Source organism: Hylobates moloch, unplaced genomic scaffold (genome assembly GCF_009828535.3).
Source record: "Hylobates moloch isolate HMO894 unplaced genomic scaffold, HMol_V3 SCAFFOLD_11, whole genome shotgun sequence".
In the NCBI taxonomy this organism is placed as follows: Eukaryota; Metazoa; Chordata; class Mammalia; order Primates; family Hylobatidae; genus Hylobates; species Hylobates moloch.
The window spans coordinates 42,042,410-42,058,512 of NW_026652286.1; the positions used below are offsets into that span (position 1 = coordinate 42,042,410).

Genomic DNA, 16,103 nt, shown 5'->3' on the forward strand with positions numbered 1-16,103 from the left:
TCTTTTGATCTTTGTTGGTTTAAAGTCTGTTTTATCAGAGAGTAGGATTGCAACCCCTGCCTTTTTTTGTTTTCCATTTGCTTGGTAGATCTTCCTCCATCCCTTTATTTTGAGTCTATGTGTGTCTCTGCACGTGAGATGGGTTTCCTGCATACAGCACACTGATGGGTCTTGACTCCTTATCCAATTTGCCAGTCTGTGTCTTTTAATTGGAGTATTTAGCCCATTTACATTTAAGGTTAATATTGTTATGTGTGAATTTGATCCTGTCATTGTGATGTTAGCTGGTTATTTTGCTCGTTAGTTGATGCAGTTTCTTCCTAGCCTCGATGGTCTTTACAATTTGACATGTTTTTGCAGTGGCTGGTACCAGTTGTTCCTTTCCATGTTTAGTGCTTCCTTCAGGAGCTCTTTTAGGGCAGGCCTGGTGGTCACAAAATCTCTCAGCATTTGCTTGTCTGTAAAGTATTTTATTTCTCCTTCACTTATGAAGCTTAGTTTGGCTGATATGAAATTCTGGGTTGAAAATTCTTTTCTTTAAGAATGTTGAATATTGGTCCCCACTCTCTTCTGGCTTGTAGAGTTTCTGCTGAGAGATCAGCTGTTAGTCTGATGGGCTTCCCTTTGTGGGTAACCCGACCTTTCTCTCTGGCCGCCCTTAACATTTTTTCCTTCATTTCAACTTTGGTGCATCTGACAATTATGTGTCTTGGAGTTGCTCTTCTCGAGGAGTATCTCTGTGGTGTTCTCTGTATTTCCTGAATCTGAATGTTGGCCTGCCTTGCTAGATTGGGGAAGTTCTCCTGGATAATATCTTGCAGAGTGTTTTCCAACTTGGTTCCATTCTCCCCATCACTTTCAGGTACACCAATCAGACATAGATTTGGTCTTTTCACATAGTCCCATATTTCTTGGAGGCTTTGTTCTTTTCTTTTTATTCTTTTTTCTCTAAATTTCCCTTCTTGCTTCATTTCATTCATTTCATCTTCCATCACTGATACCCTTTCTTCCAGTTGATTGCATCGGCTACTGAGGCTTCTGTATTCTTCAGGTAGTTCTTGAAACTTGGCTTTCAGCTCCATCAGCTCCTTTAAGCACTTCTCTGCATTGGTCATTTTAGTTATACATTCATCTAATTTTTTTTCAAAGTTTTTAACTTCTTTGCCATTGGTTTGAATTTCCTCCTGTAGCTCGGAGTAGTTTGATTGTCTGAAGCCTTCTTCTCTCAACTCGTCAAAGTCATTCTCCACCCAGCTTTGTTCCATTGCTGGTGAGGAACTGTGTTCCTTTGGAGGAGGAGAGGCACTCTGCTTTTTAGAGTTTCCAGTTTTTCTGCTCTGTTTTCTCCCCATCTTTGTAGTTTTTTCTACTTTCGGTCTTTGATGATGGTGATGTACAGATGGGTTTTTGGTGTGGGTGTCCTTTCTGTTTGTTAGTTTTCCTTCTAACAGACAGGACCCTCAGCTGCAGGTCTGTTGGAGTCTGCTATAGGTCCACTCCAGACCCTGTTTTCCTGGGTGTCAGCAGCTGTGGCTGCAGAACAGCAGATTTTCATGAACTACCAATTCAGCTGTCTGATCATTTCTCTGGAAGTTTTGTCTCAGAGGACTACCTGGCCAAGTGAGGTGTCAGTCTGTCCCTCACCCAGCCAAGTGAGGTGTCAGTCTGTCCCTCCCAGTTAGGCTGCTTGGGGGTCAGGGACCCACTTTAGGAGGCAGCCTGCCCGTTCTCAGATCTCCAGCTGCCTGCTGGGAGAACCACTACTCTCTTCAAAGCTGTCAGACAGGGACATTTAAGTCTGCAGAGGTTCCAGCTGTCTTTTTGTTTGTCTGTGCCCTGCCCCCAGAGGTGGAGCCTGCAGAGGCAGGCAGACCTCATTGAGCTTTGGTGGGCTCCACCCAGTTGGAGCTTCCTGGCTGCTTTGTTTACCAAAGCAAGCCTGGGCAATGGCGGGCGCCCCTCCCCCAGCCTCACTGCTGCCTTGCAGTTTGATCTCAGATTGCTGTGCTAGCAATCAGCGAGACTCCGTGGGCATAGGACCCTCCGAGCCAGGTTCAGGACACAATCTCCTGGTGTGCCGTTTTCCAAGCCCGTTGGAAAAGCGCAGTATTAGGGTGGGAGTGACCCAATTTTCCAGGTGCCGTCTGTCACCCCTTTCTTTGACTAGGAAAGGGAACTCCCTGACCCCTTGCACTTCCCAAGTGAGACAATGCCTCACCCTGCTTCGGCTGGGCTCGCACATGGTGCACTAAACCGACTGTCCTGCACTCACTGTTTGGCCCTCCCTAGTGAGATGAACCCAGTACCTCAGATGGAAATGCAGAAATCACCCATCTTCTGCCTCACTCACCCTAGGAGCTGTAGACTGGAGCTGTTCCTATTCGGCCATTTTGGCTCCCTCATGCCTCTGAAGAATCTTTTTAAAGAAGGACCAAATTGAGAGTGCTTACACTAACTAATTTAAAAATGTATTATAATGCTATGACAATCAATAAAATATAGTAACAGTATAAAATTAGAAATATAAGTACCACCAAATCTAAAATAAAATTTAAAAAAGAGAAATTGAAGATGACATAAATAAATGGAATGATATCTCGTGTTCATGGACTGGAAGAATTAATATTCTTAAAATGTCTATAAAGCCCAAAGCAATCTGCAGATTCAATGCAATCTCTGTAAAAATTCCAATGTCATTCTTCACAGAAATGGAAAAAAATCTTAAAATTTCTGTGGAACCATAAAAGACCTTAATTAGCCAAAGCAATATTGACCAAAAAGAATAAAGCTGGAGGCACCACACTACAGAATTTCAAAATATATTGCAAAGCTATAGTAATCAGAACAGGATGGTACTGGCATAAAAACAGATACATTGACCAGTGGAATAGGATAGAGATCCCAGAAGCAAACCCACACATTTAAAAAGAAAAGGACCAGTCTTCAATAAATGGTATTGGGAAAAATTGATATCCACATACAGAAAATATAAATGAACCCTTAGCTTATCTCTTATATAAGAATCAACGCAAAATAAATTAAAGATTCAAATATAAAACTTGAAACATTAAATTTATAAAAGAAAACATAGGAGAAAAGCTCCATGACATTGGTTTGGGCAAAGATTTAATGACTATGACCCCAAAAGCACCAGGCAACAAAAGCAAAAATAAACAATTGAGATTGGAATATATTAAAATGCTTCTGTATAGCCAAAAATACCAATAGAGAGATAACTTCTCAGACTGGAAAAAAAATTTGCAAATCATACGCTGGATAAGGGCTAATATCCAAAATAAACAAGGAATTCAAACTACTCAATTGCAAAAAAAAAAAAAAACCCTATAAAAAGTAGAGAAAGGATTCGAATAAAAATTTCTCAAAAGAAGACATACAAATGGCTAAAAAGTATGTGAGGAAATGCTCAACATCACTAATCTTTAGAGAAATGCAAATTAAAACGATAGTAAGACATTACCTCACACCTGTTACACTGGCTATTATCAAAAGGATGAAAGATAAGAGCTGTTGATGAAAATGTTGAGAAAAGTGAACCATTATACACTGTTGTTGGGAATTTAAATTAGTATAGTTCTTTTAGAAAACAGTATAGAGGTTCCTCAAAAAATCAAAAATGGAATTACCATATGATCCAGCAGTCTCACTGGGTATATGCTCAAAGAAATTGAAATCAATATGTTAATGAGATGTCTGCAACCTCGTGTTCATTGCAGTATTATTTGCAATAGTCAAAATGTGTCCATCAATGAATGAATGGGTTTAAAAATGTGGAATATATACACAAACGAATACTATTTGGCCTTAAAAAAATCAGGAAATTCTGTCACGAGCAACAACATAAATGAAACTAGAGGGCATTGTTAAGTGAAATATATTATTTTTTATTATGGCATAGCTATGCTTCTGCACTGTACCGTTAGTCTATGTCTTCATGTAATCATTTGGAACTAGTTTCATTACCCTCAGTAGGCATCATTATACCCAGTCCTTAGTAATGAAGCAAAGATATTCATTATTGCTACTCTTGGTAAACATTGCATAGAAGGAAGATCTTAACCAGTGCAATAAGGCAAGAAAAAATCATACAAATAGGAAAGAAGGAAGCAAATTACTCATTTTTCACAGAGTGAAAAATATGTCTAGATAATTCCAAATAATGTTCATAAAAATGTTATAAATAACAAGCAAATATATTGGAGACATGAAATAAAAGGTCACATATACAACTCAATTGTTTGCATACCAGCATTATTTAAGTTTTCTTTAAAAACATCTTTTTCAGTACTAATTTTGTGGATGACATTGTGCTAAGTTTTGAAAAAAGAGGCAGGTGTGCCTCTCAAAAGGATTTAATTATGATACTCCAAGTGGTTTCAGACATATGTATCTCTGCTGTACCTATAAAAAATTAGGTCCCCAGGAGTCCCAGACTATAATGACATCAAAATAGTTCTGAAGACAGCTCCCACTGGCTTAGCCAGTATCCTTAGGACCCAGATATACCTGATTCTTCATTCTCTTTTGTTCATTTTCTAAACATACACACATACACAGACACACTCACCAGAGAAATCACTTCTCTTCTGAGACTACAGTAGAGACAGTAACAACCAAGTTTTTTCCATTACTCAACTTCAGAATATAAAACATCCACAACATACACACATGCATGCATGAGCACACACACATATAGACAGATTATAGAAATGTTCCCTCCTCCACTTGCCTCCCAAGGTCTCAATGTAGGTATTGTACTTCTCCTTCAGGACCAACAGGATCACATAGACATAAATATGACTTGATCCATGGATAGGCCTCCAGTTTCTTGAGGAACTCCGGTAGTTTTCAGGGTAAGCAGATTTACTTTTGTTTAAGCTTTTATTTTAAGTTCAGGGTTACACATGCAGGATTTGGAAGTTTGTTACATAAGTTAACATGTGTCATGGAGGTTTGTTGTACAGATTATTTCATCACCCAGGTATTAAGCCTAGTATCCATTAGATATTTTTCCTGATTCTCTCCCTCCTATGAGAGTTCTGCACAGCAAAAGAAACTATCAACAGAGTAAACAGACAACCTACAGGATAGGAGAACATTTTTACAAACTATGTATCTGACAAAGGTCTAATATCCAGATCTTTAAGGAACTTAAATTTAGAAGAAAAAAACAAACAACCTATTAAAAAGTGGGAAAAGGATATGAACAGACACATCTCAGAAGAAAACACATATGTGGCCAACAATCATATGAGAAAAAGCTCAACATCACTGATCATCAGGGTGAGCAGATTTCTGAATTGAGATTGCTTTATTCTTATCAAAGGGATGGGTGCAGATTACAGTAGCTGAGAAATGAGGATGAATAAGAGAGTTGTCAGAAGAGCTACTCTCCTAGCTTTTAAAATGGTGCAGCAGACAAACTGGCTTGTATGTTCCATTTTCACTTTGGATAAAATATTCACATTTCAATTACTGAAACATAATCTTTGCAGGAAGTATTCTATTTATTCCCTCTGGCTGTGAAAGCTAAAAGCAGCATTTCTGAGAGAAAAGAATTTCTTCTGTGACCTGAAAAAAAGAGAGATGACAGCCTTATTCCATACTTTTATGTGTCTTGTCTTCTTTTCAGTGAGTTGCCTCTATTTCACATGATAGTAATGTCATTTGAATTATATCTCAGTTAGTAAAGTGACAAGAGTTCATTTATTCAGCCCTAATATTTCATAAAATAAGGACATAAAAATTTTATAAAAGACACATATAAAAATAGGATAGCCAGTTTTATACAACCTTAAATTTTCAATAGTGACATCCCTGAAGTGACAGGTGAGTCACCTCCAATATGTCAAGGAGGAACTATAAATATCAATATTGATATGTTTAAATCAGAAAGCCTACTTAGTTTTCCTCCAATATCTTTCTATAGGAGAATATGGCCCCATCACAGAACTTGCTCCTTTTAAAAATTTTTAATCAACATATTCCAGCCAATATAGCTCACTTCTTCAGACTGTGAAGCCTATTTTCATCTATTCTGTGGTCATGACTTTGAGTTTGTTCTTATTTTCTCACAATACGCTATCACACCAGATACTCTCTCCCTTACTATTCAGAAGTGTTTTGTTGGTCCTTGTTCTACCACTGCCTGTTCTTCTGTGGGCCTTGAAAAATGTACTGAACATCTTCTGTATACAAAAGAAACTTAGTTTTGGAGATTACATAGCCTCAAAAATATTTGATAAAAATATTCTTTATTTTAAGCCTCGAAAATATTTGATTCTATGGCTGAAGTTTTGATATGGGTAGAATATAAAGCACTATGTTCTAAAGGGAATGTCAATTTATTTTGTTTAGGATGATAAGCATCTTTATTTTCATTGAATTGACTCTACAGTCAATTAGACTAGACTGTAATCTTAGGAAAACTTTGGATTCTCATAAGTTCTTGCATTTCTAATGATCCTTCATCCTCCATATTTCATGGTACTTATAAAACAAGTGGTCTTTTGATGATATTAGAAAGTGGATTATTATTATTATTATTTGCCTCTAAGATCATTCTATGATTTTGCTTCAAGAAAACTACAGCTACAAGGGGATGATTCATATTTTTCTGTATTTAAGTTTTCTGCAAACCAAAAGGGAGGAGTTTGGGCTAAAACTAGATTGAAAATATTGTAAGTATGTCCATTAGGACAGATTTAATTTGAAAGGTAAGCCCACAGGAACTACTGAACTCTGTTAACATTTCAGAATACAACAGAGATCTCTAAGATGGTGAGCACCTAGAATAGAGCAAATATTTAATCAATTCTTGACCACAGAGTTGTTCAGTTCATGGCCAACATTGGCCTGGAGAATGGACTACATGATAACAAAAGACCCTAGATATTCAGGTCCAGATGTACTGACTAGACTCAGATCTTCCTGTCAATACCTAATGCTTAAGGCACAGACCCAGACAGAGTATATATCACATAATAAACATAATAGAACAAATATAGTCATTGATCTACAAGAAAAACAAAATAGCCATTATGGGAAAGAAGACTGATGGTCAGTTACTCCCTGAAATTACTCTTTTTTTTTCCTGCTCACAGAGGCAATGCTATAACTGCTATACAATGAACTTCCAACAGTCATTATGTCATTTCTAAATGGTACCAGCCTAACTCCAGCTTCATTCATCCTAAATGGCATCCCTGGTTTGGAAGATGTGCATTTGTGGATCTCCTTCCCACTGTGTACCATGTACAGCATTGCTATTACAGGGAACTTCAGCCTTATGTACCTCATCTACTCTGATGAGGCCTTACACAGACCTATGTATGTCTTCCTAGCCCTTCTTTCCTTCACAGATGTGCTCATGTGCACCAGCACCCTTCCCAACACTCTCTTCATATTGTGGTTTAATCTCAAGGAGATTGATTTTAAAGCCTGCCTCGCCCAGATGTTCTTTGTGCACACCTTCACAGGGATGGAGTCTGGGGTGCTCATGCTCACGGCCCTGGACCGCTATGTGGCCATCTGCTTCCTTCTGCGTTATGCCACCATCCTCACTAATTCAGTCATTGCTAAAGCTGGGTTCCTCACTTTTCTTAAGGGTGTAATGCTTGTTATCCCTTTCACTTCCCTCACCAAGCGCCTTCTATACTGCAAGGGCAACGTCATACTCCACACCTACTGTGACCACATGTCTGTGGCCAAGATATCTTGTGGTAATGTCAGGGTTAACACCATCTATGGTTTGATGTTTGCCCTGCTGATTGGGGGCTTTGATATCCTGTGCATTACAATCTCCTACACTGTGATTCTTCGAGCAGTTGTGAGTCTATCATCAGCGGATGCTCGATAGAAGGCCTTCAGCACCTGCACTGCCCACATCTGTGCCATAGTCATCACCTATATTCCAGCCTTCTTTACCTTCTTTACACACCGTTTTGGCGAACACACCATCCTCCCCACATACATATTATTATGGCTATTCTCTACCTATTAATGCCCCCCACAATGAACCCTATTGTGTATGGGGTGAAAACCAGGCAGATATGAGAAAGTGTCGTTAGGTTCTTTCTTAAGGGAAAGGACAATTCTCCTAACTTTTAAAGTCTTCTGAGATGTCAGAATTTTCTTAGCCAGGTTGAGATCACCAAGTCAATAGGGAGCTCTTTAAATGACACCAGAAATCTGGCCACAGGAATATTTTTATGATACTCGGGTTACTGTACATCTTTGGAAAGGGTACCATCATGATCAAATAGGTAAATATCCTCTCTCATGTTATTCCATGTTCTTTAAAGCCTTTTTGCTATAGAGGACTTCAAAGTCACTGCATTTAATCTTTACAGACATAATCTTCTCTCCTAAATGACAGTCTACACAAATTTGCAGCACAGTGGTTGGATCACTAACACTGGAGTGAAACTTTTAAAAAAATTTAAATCTCTGCCAAAACATGAGCTGTGTTCATTTATGTCTGTCCTAACTTACTTAGCTCACCATTTTCCTGCCAAAATCACTTAGAGTTTATTCTGCTTCTATCCCAAGTTTGCCAGCTGTATCTCCAGTAGCAACCCATGCATATGTTAACCAGAAAACTTCTAAAGTTGTAAATTGAAGCATGCCTGTAATACCCAGAAGCTGGCAATCACACCAATGTCCATCAACATTAGACAACATAAATAAATAATTGTGGTCTATTCAAATATAGAATTAGGTGAAAGAGATAAAAACACATATTATATATTGTCATTGATGTAGAGTTCAGAAGTAGGCCAAACTAACTAAGATAACGTTTAACTTTGAGAATGAGAAACCAGGTAATGAGGGGTGCTTCTGAGGTACTGCCCTTGATTAGTTCTTGACCTGGATGGTAGTTGCAACTTAGTGATATTTCATGAGCCTATTATTTGTAATATGTGCTCTTTTTGCCCGTATACTATGCTTCAACAACATTTTTATTTAAAATAATATGTCTTGAGCACACACTCTGACCTCCCTAAGCTGTGAGACATTTCTTTCTTGCTTCCTATGCCAACCATCTATAGTTTACAAGGTATATATACTTTCTTTTCTTTCAGAAGTACGTTAAATTTAGCATAAATAATATGTGCGTATTTGTACAAATAATAATAAAACAACAAAGACAAGATCATCATTAAAAAATTAAACTTACCTTTTGAAAATATCCTCCATCTAGTCCCTTTTTAGTGATGGCCTCTTAAAAATATTGTTTATGTAGCAAAGACTTGGAAGCAACCCAAATGTCCAACAATGATAGACTGGATTAAGAAAATGTGGCACATATACACCATGGAATACTATGCAGCCACAAAAATTGATGAGTTCATGTCCTTTGTAGGGACATGGATGAAGCTGGAAACCATCATTCTCAGCAAACTATCGCAAGGACAAAAAACCAAACACTGCATGTTCTCACTCATAGGTGGGAATTGAACAATGAGAACACTTGGACACAGGAAGGGGAACATCACACACTGGGGCCTGTTGTGGGGTGGGGGGAGTGAGGAGGGATAGCATTAGGAGATATACCTAATGTTAAATGATGAGTTAATGGGTGCAGCACACCACCATGGCACATATATACATACGTAACAAACCTGCACGTTGTGCACATGTACCTCAGAACTTAAAGTATAATAAAAAAATATAAATATATATATATATTGTTTGTGTATGTGTATGTTTTTGTTGTTCTTCTTTTTGGTGGTTATTTCTTTTACTCCAAGCTATGTTTAAACTTTAATAAGATTACCAACTACTCTGTTACACACAGTGAGGAGTTAATTTAATAACTGTATCTATATCTGTCACCTGCCCTTTCCCTCAAAATATTTTATGTGTATATATGTATGTATATAATCACACACACACATATAAAACATCAATGTTAGTTATATCTTTAATTTTCTGTTACAAGATAATTACCACCTTACATTAATTCTGGAAATCTTTTTGATTTGTTTATAGTTTGGTTGCAATAACGGAAAACTAATAAATAATATTTGAATTACTATAATTATATAAATAATTTTATGAGTGTTGAATATGAATGCTAATCACTTTACAGCAAAGTAGGGATCATATTTTCTTCTTCATTAGTTCAGTATCATCATCTTCATTATTCTTGAAGTATGATTCCAGTATCAATATTTTTTCAGAGATTTCTGAGAATATTTTGGACCAATCAAAAAAGGAAAGGAGTTATAGACAATTAGAAAATAACATTTATAACAGAGAAGAAGGAATGATAGCAGAAATATCCAAGAAAAGAAATATAAAGTTGTGAAAATCTCACAAAAAGGACACGAAAAAGGCAAGGCAATGTAAAACATGAAAGTAACGACATAGATCATCTCCTCAGGATGTCAAATGTCTGACTTTATGATTGCTATTAAAAGAGAAAACTGCTAAAGCAAAGAATAATTTATCCCAACCACTATGAAATAATTTTTAAAAACCAAATTCAAAATGTGATTTTTAAGAAATACCAAGAAATGCCAAAATACCTAGAAGAATTGTTGATAGAAGACTCAAACCCAGACACACAACTGTGAGGATATGTGACCTACTTTTTATGCAAATTTCAATATACAATGCATTATTATTAACTCTAGTCACCATACTGCACATTATGTCTTTATAATGTACTCATTTGATAACTGTAAGCTTATATATTTTGGCCAACATATCTTCATTTCCCTCACTACCCTAACACGCTTCTAATCTGCTTCCACCCTTCTCTCTGTTTCTATGAATTTGGCTTTTTAAAAATTCTACATGTAAGTGAGATAATGAAGTATTTATCTTTCTATGCCTGGCTTATTTCACTTAGTTTTCCAGGTTCATCCATGTTGTTACAAATGGTAGAATTTCTTTCTTTTGAAGGTTAAATAATATTCTATTGCACATATATGATGTTTTCTTTATCCATTCACCTATTGACACACTTGCCAGGAGGAATACAGATAGTCCTCTGCTTTATTTTAGCTCATAACTGCATCTTTGTTTTAATTTTCTTGATAGTTATTTTCTTGAATCAATAATTAAAGAAAGTGATTTGAATAAACTCAGTTACTGATAACTTGCTTGTTCGTATTTAAAAAGTGGAGGCCGAAAAACTACAATGCTTATCAAAATTACTGAATTTTTTTTTTTTTTTCTGGAGACAGAGTCTTGCTCATCACCCAGGCTAGAGTGCAGTGGTGCAATCTTGGCTCACTGCAACCTCTGCCTCCCAGGTTCAAGCAATTCTCCTGCCTCAGCCTTCCCAGTAGCTGGGATTACAGGTGCCCACCACCACGCCCTGCTAATTTTTGTATTTTTAGTAGATATGAGGTTTCACCATGTTGTCCAGGCTGGTCCTGAACTCCTGACCTCAAGCCATCTGCCCGCCTCAGCCTCCCAAAGTGCTGGGATTACAGGTGTGAGCCACCGCACCTGTCCCTAAAATTACTGAAAGTTAAGTAGAAAATCTTCAAGCTCAGAAAGGTAGTTTATTGGGAAGTTAAATAGTAATGTCAGCACATCAAGAAATCCAACGTAACAATGACCCTCAATTCTGACTATGGGTAAGTTTGACCCACTTACATCTACTTATGGCCTGTTCTATTTTACTTTCCATTATCTGGCACCTATAGCTGGGGGAGACCAGTTACTCATAGAGAACCTTACTGAATAAGGTGGCATATATACTTGGATTGTGTTCAAGAGCATAGAGTAGGAGTTTTGGTGCAATCTTTCTGGGGGGAAAAAGTCTAGCAACATAAAAGCTTTAAAATTAGCATATTTTTTACTCAATATCTATTCAGGCCTATAAATTTTCCAGTGGAATTAATCGTGATTGTGTTGATGTTCACCATAAAGTTATAACATATTGGAAATTAACTCAATATTTTAAATTTTAAAAATACGTAAAGGAAAGTTTATAACCATAAAGTAGCTTTGCTGACTTTGACATTCATATTGCAGAGGAGTCAAAGAGTGAAATATTCATGACATAATGGAAAAAATCGTGATAAAATATCCTCTAAACTATGAATATCTCGGCCGGGGGCGGTGGCTCACGCCTGTAATCCCAGCACTTTGGGAGGCCAAGGTGGGCAGATCACAAGGTCAGGAGATTGAGACCATCCTGGCTAACATGGTGAAACCCCGTCTCTACTAAAAAATACAAAACATTAGCCGGGCATGTTGTCAGGTGCCTGTAGTCCCAGCTACTCAGGAGGCTGAGGCAGGAGAATGGCGTGAACCTGGGAGGCGGAGCTTGCAGTGAGCCAAGATCACGCCACTGCACTCCAGCCTGGGCGACAGAGTGAGACTTCATCTCAAAAAAAAAAAAAGAATATCTCAATTTGAGGATTAGATACGTGGATACAGGAAGGGGAACATCACACACCTGGGCCTGTTGTGCGGTAGGGGATGGAGGGAGGGGGGAGAGATAGCATTAGGAGATATACCTAATGTAAATGATGAGTTAATGGGTGCAACACACCAACATGGCACATGTGTATCTATGTAACAAACCTGCACGTTGTGCACATGTACCCTAAAACTTAAAGTATAATAAAAAAAAATTGAGGGTTAGAATAAAAAAATTAAAACCAGTGACAGCCCATATACTAGTACTCTCCCTATAAAAAGTGATTATTTTCTCTCTGAAAAATGGACAGTGCTCAGCCTACTTCATTGAGTTTCACTATTTGCGCACTGTTTATCCCAACATATTTGAAGTATCCCAATAAAACACTTATATTCCTGACAGAGACAGAGCTTTGAAGAGCTGGGCATTGGCTTCCTACCTCAGGACTGATACTTTCCCAGGATGGGAGCGTCTGTGAACTTCCACAAGGGAGTTTTGTGTTCCCTCCACCTAACAGGGTAGGATGTCATATTGGCGGATGACAAGAAAAAAATGTGTACCATTGATGAACTCAAACTTGAAAGTGCTAATTTGTTAAGAGAATGTGTTTGATAAATTGTCTGAAGCTATTTGGTGGGGAGTGGACAGAAAGCTCAGTATATACAGTAACTGGTTTCCAATCTTAGTTTCATGGATATAGTTAGGAACTTTCCATCACTACATGGAATTAACTAGAATCAAGCTTGATCTTCATTATAAATAAATAGATGAATTAATAAATAAAGACTAATTTAATAATTAAGAATTCCCATTCTGAGTGGTTTGGGTAAGTGACCATTTCTTATAGGTTCGGGAGATAAGTCAATGACTTCTGAAAGGTCCTCCCATTGTATGTATGTAGAAGAATATTTGGAAACTGCTTGTGAGGGATGATATCCAAGGTCATTCAGACTTAGGTTAGTTCCTGAGAGGCTGGAGACAGGAGTGTACCTGTGAGATAAATAGAAAATGTCTAGAAATGAAGAGTTATTCCTAACCTCTCTTGTGCCCTCATTCATAGAAGTCCTAAAGGATTCTAGTTTTCAAGCCTTTGTTCTGCCACTAAGTAATATTGTGGATATTGGTGGATATTTTTCCCCTCTTGGTTTCAAGCTCTAATGGAGAAATACAGGGTTTATGGAAAAGCATAATAATTTTTTTGTGGCTTTAACTTCTTTACCTGTGGCTATATTGTCCTATCTTCTGATTCTTGCAGCTGGTAAGATAGCTCCTGTATCCTAAGGTATGAAGTTAGAAATCCATGCCTGGAATATTGGAAGGGTGCCAGGAAATGAGAAGAGATCTTATGGCTATGCAGGGACTCTTCTAAACTGCAGCAGGGTAGAAACCCTCCAGAACGCAGTGGGTTGTTTTCAATATCTGCACGTTACCCAGGTTGCAAGAATCTTCCCATGTTTACACTTCTCTGAAAGGAAAGAAAAAATGCCCTTCTCTGTGATTTATCATTCTTGGAAATGGTCTATAAAGTTCTGCAGAAGACATTATCCCCCTCTTGAAAGCTCTTTCTGGTCTCACATACTGAGGATTATCTTGAAAAGTTTTTTTTTTTATTTTGGATTAAGTCCCTTCTATACTCCAGTGTCACTCAGATGCCTTGATGCCCATTCCCTGCCCACTTTGAAACACCCTGACAACTCTTTTACGGATCTCTTTGGTCTTAACTCCATATACCACAGGATTAAGAGCAGGTGGGAGGCCGGGCGCGGTGGCTCACGCCTGTAATCCCAGCACTTTGGGAGGCCGAGACGGGCGGATCACGAGGTCAGGAGATCGAGACCATCCTGGCTAACACGGTGAAACCCCGTCTCTACTAAAAATACAAAAAATTAGCCAGGTGTGGTGGCAGGCGCCTGTAGTCCCAGCTACTGGGGAGGCTGAGGCAGGAGAATGGCGTGAAGCCGGGAGGTGGAGCTTGCAGTGAGCCGAGGTCGCGCCACTGCACCCCAGCCTGGGCGACAGAGCGAGACTCCATCTCAAAAAAAAAAAAAAAAAAAGAGCAGGTGGGAAAAGCAGATAAACATTGGCCAAAAGAATGTGAATATGGACTGGAACGAGACGGCCAAAGCAGTGTGTAAAAAAGAAGAGGGCTGGTGTATAAGAGATGAGGATGACACAGACATGGGAACCGCAGGTCCCTAGGGCCTTGGACTGGGCTTCATGGGATAAGAGGCGAAGGACGGCTTGTGCAATTAGGGCATAGGAGAGACCAATGCAAAACAAGTCAACCCCAATGACCAACAGTGCAGCTGTCAGCCCATACACACGGTTAGGCCTGGTGTCTCCACAGGCCAGCTTCACCACAGCCATGTGCTCACAGTATGTGTGTAGGATCACATGGCTTTGGCAGAAGTTCAAACACCCAATAAGGAAGGGACATGGGAGCATGAGCAGGGAGCCTCGCACTACAGCTGCCACCCCTATGCGGGCAATGATGGGGTCAGTGAGGATTGTGGCACAGCACAGTGGGTGGCAGATGGCCACATAGCAATCAAAGGCCATGGCCAGTAGCACAGTGGACTCTAGCATGCAGAAGGCATGAATGAAGAACATCTGTGCCAGGCAGGCAGAGGCAGATATATGTCCGGCTCCACACCAGAGGATGGCCAGTAGCTTGGGAACTGTGGAGACAGAGGCAGCCAAGTCGATGGTTGAGAGCACGCACAGAAAAAGGTACACAGGCTTGTGCAAGACTGGTTCAGTGGCAACAACAACCAGAATAGTTACATTGCCCACAATTGTGGCTGTGCCTAAGCCACACACAGGGAGTGAGAGCCACACATGAAATTGTTCCAGACCTGGGATGTCCAGGAGGAAGAAGACAGAAGGGTCAACATCAGTGTGATTAGGAGATTCCATGTTGTGGCCAAGAGTGCTGGACATTCTCTGTGGTCAGAAACCTCCACATAGTATCACATTACCTGGAGGAACAAGATAGAACGGAAATAGGAATGAGAGAAGAGTAACACTTACTAGCTCTATCATGTTTAGAAAGCTTCATCATCCATAAAATAGCAATAATAATCATATCTATTCCCTATAGAGAAGAGAATTATATGGGTTAATATTTCTAAAGATTTCTAAAGAGCTTTGAATAATACCTGATATATAATGCTTATTAAATAAAATAAATGAATGTGAGAAAGAGCTCAAATAAGCCTTTAGATAAACTAGAATTGTCTCCTAGCTAAGGCTATACAAATATACCTGAATACATACATACGCACAAAGAAACACACACACATGCATACACACTGTCTTTTATGGAGTATAAAAAGAAATTAGGTGTGACTATCAGTTTAGTGACACAAACTACAAACATAGGTCACTGGGTAATCTTGGACGTTCTGTTTCTTGTCCTTTAAGTTGGAATAGATTCTAATTTGGGACCCTGTACTTAGTAATTATTTTTGAACTTAATATTACTCTAGTCGTTTCCACTCTTTTTACTAAGCTATAGATATATTTTCACATATATCTGTTCAAACTTCATCTGAAATTTCATAAGATGCTTCAGCTATCCTTTCCCCAAAATGTTGAAGGTAACCCTTTTGGACTCCATTCTATTTATGAAACTGAAAATTCCAAGCTTTTTCAGCCCACATCTTGGTCAATCCTTTATTCACATTCCATCTGCAGTACC

General features: G+C 38.6%; 1 protein-coding gene and 1 pseudogene across 1 annotated transcript; one reads left to right on the forward strand and one right to left on the reverse strand.

Annotated features, from left to right (window-relative positions):
* The first annotated feature begins 7,165 nt into the window (after positions 1-7,165).
* LOC116477337 (olfactory receptor 52N1-like) lies at positions 7,166-8,127 on the forward strand (annotated as a pseudogene).
* Positions 8,128-14,044: 5,917 nt separating this feature from the next.
* Positions 14,045-15,343, reverse strand: LOC116476845 (olfactory receptor 52P1). The gene is made up of 2 exons (XM_058446291.1): positions 14,472-15,343; positions 14,045-14,159 (listed from the first exon to the last, which is right to left on the reverse strand). The coding sequence occupies exons 1-2, from the start codon at positions 15,341-15,343 to the stop codon at positions 14,045-14,047; spliced, it is 987 nt and encodes a 328-aa protein (XP_058302274.1).
* Between the last annotated feature and the right edge of the window lie 760 nt (positions 15,344-16,103).

Coding starts and splice junctions, on each gene's coding strand:
- LOC116476845 (XM_058446291.1), bottom strand. CDS start 15,343: ATGTCCAGCACTCTTGGCCACAACATGGAATCTCCTAATCACACTGAT. Junction 14,160..14,471: donor TTGGCCAATGTTTATCTGCT/TTTCCCACCTGC, acceptor CACCGCGCCCGG/CCTCCCACCTGCTCTTAATC.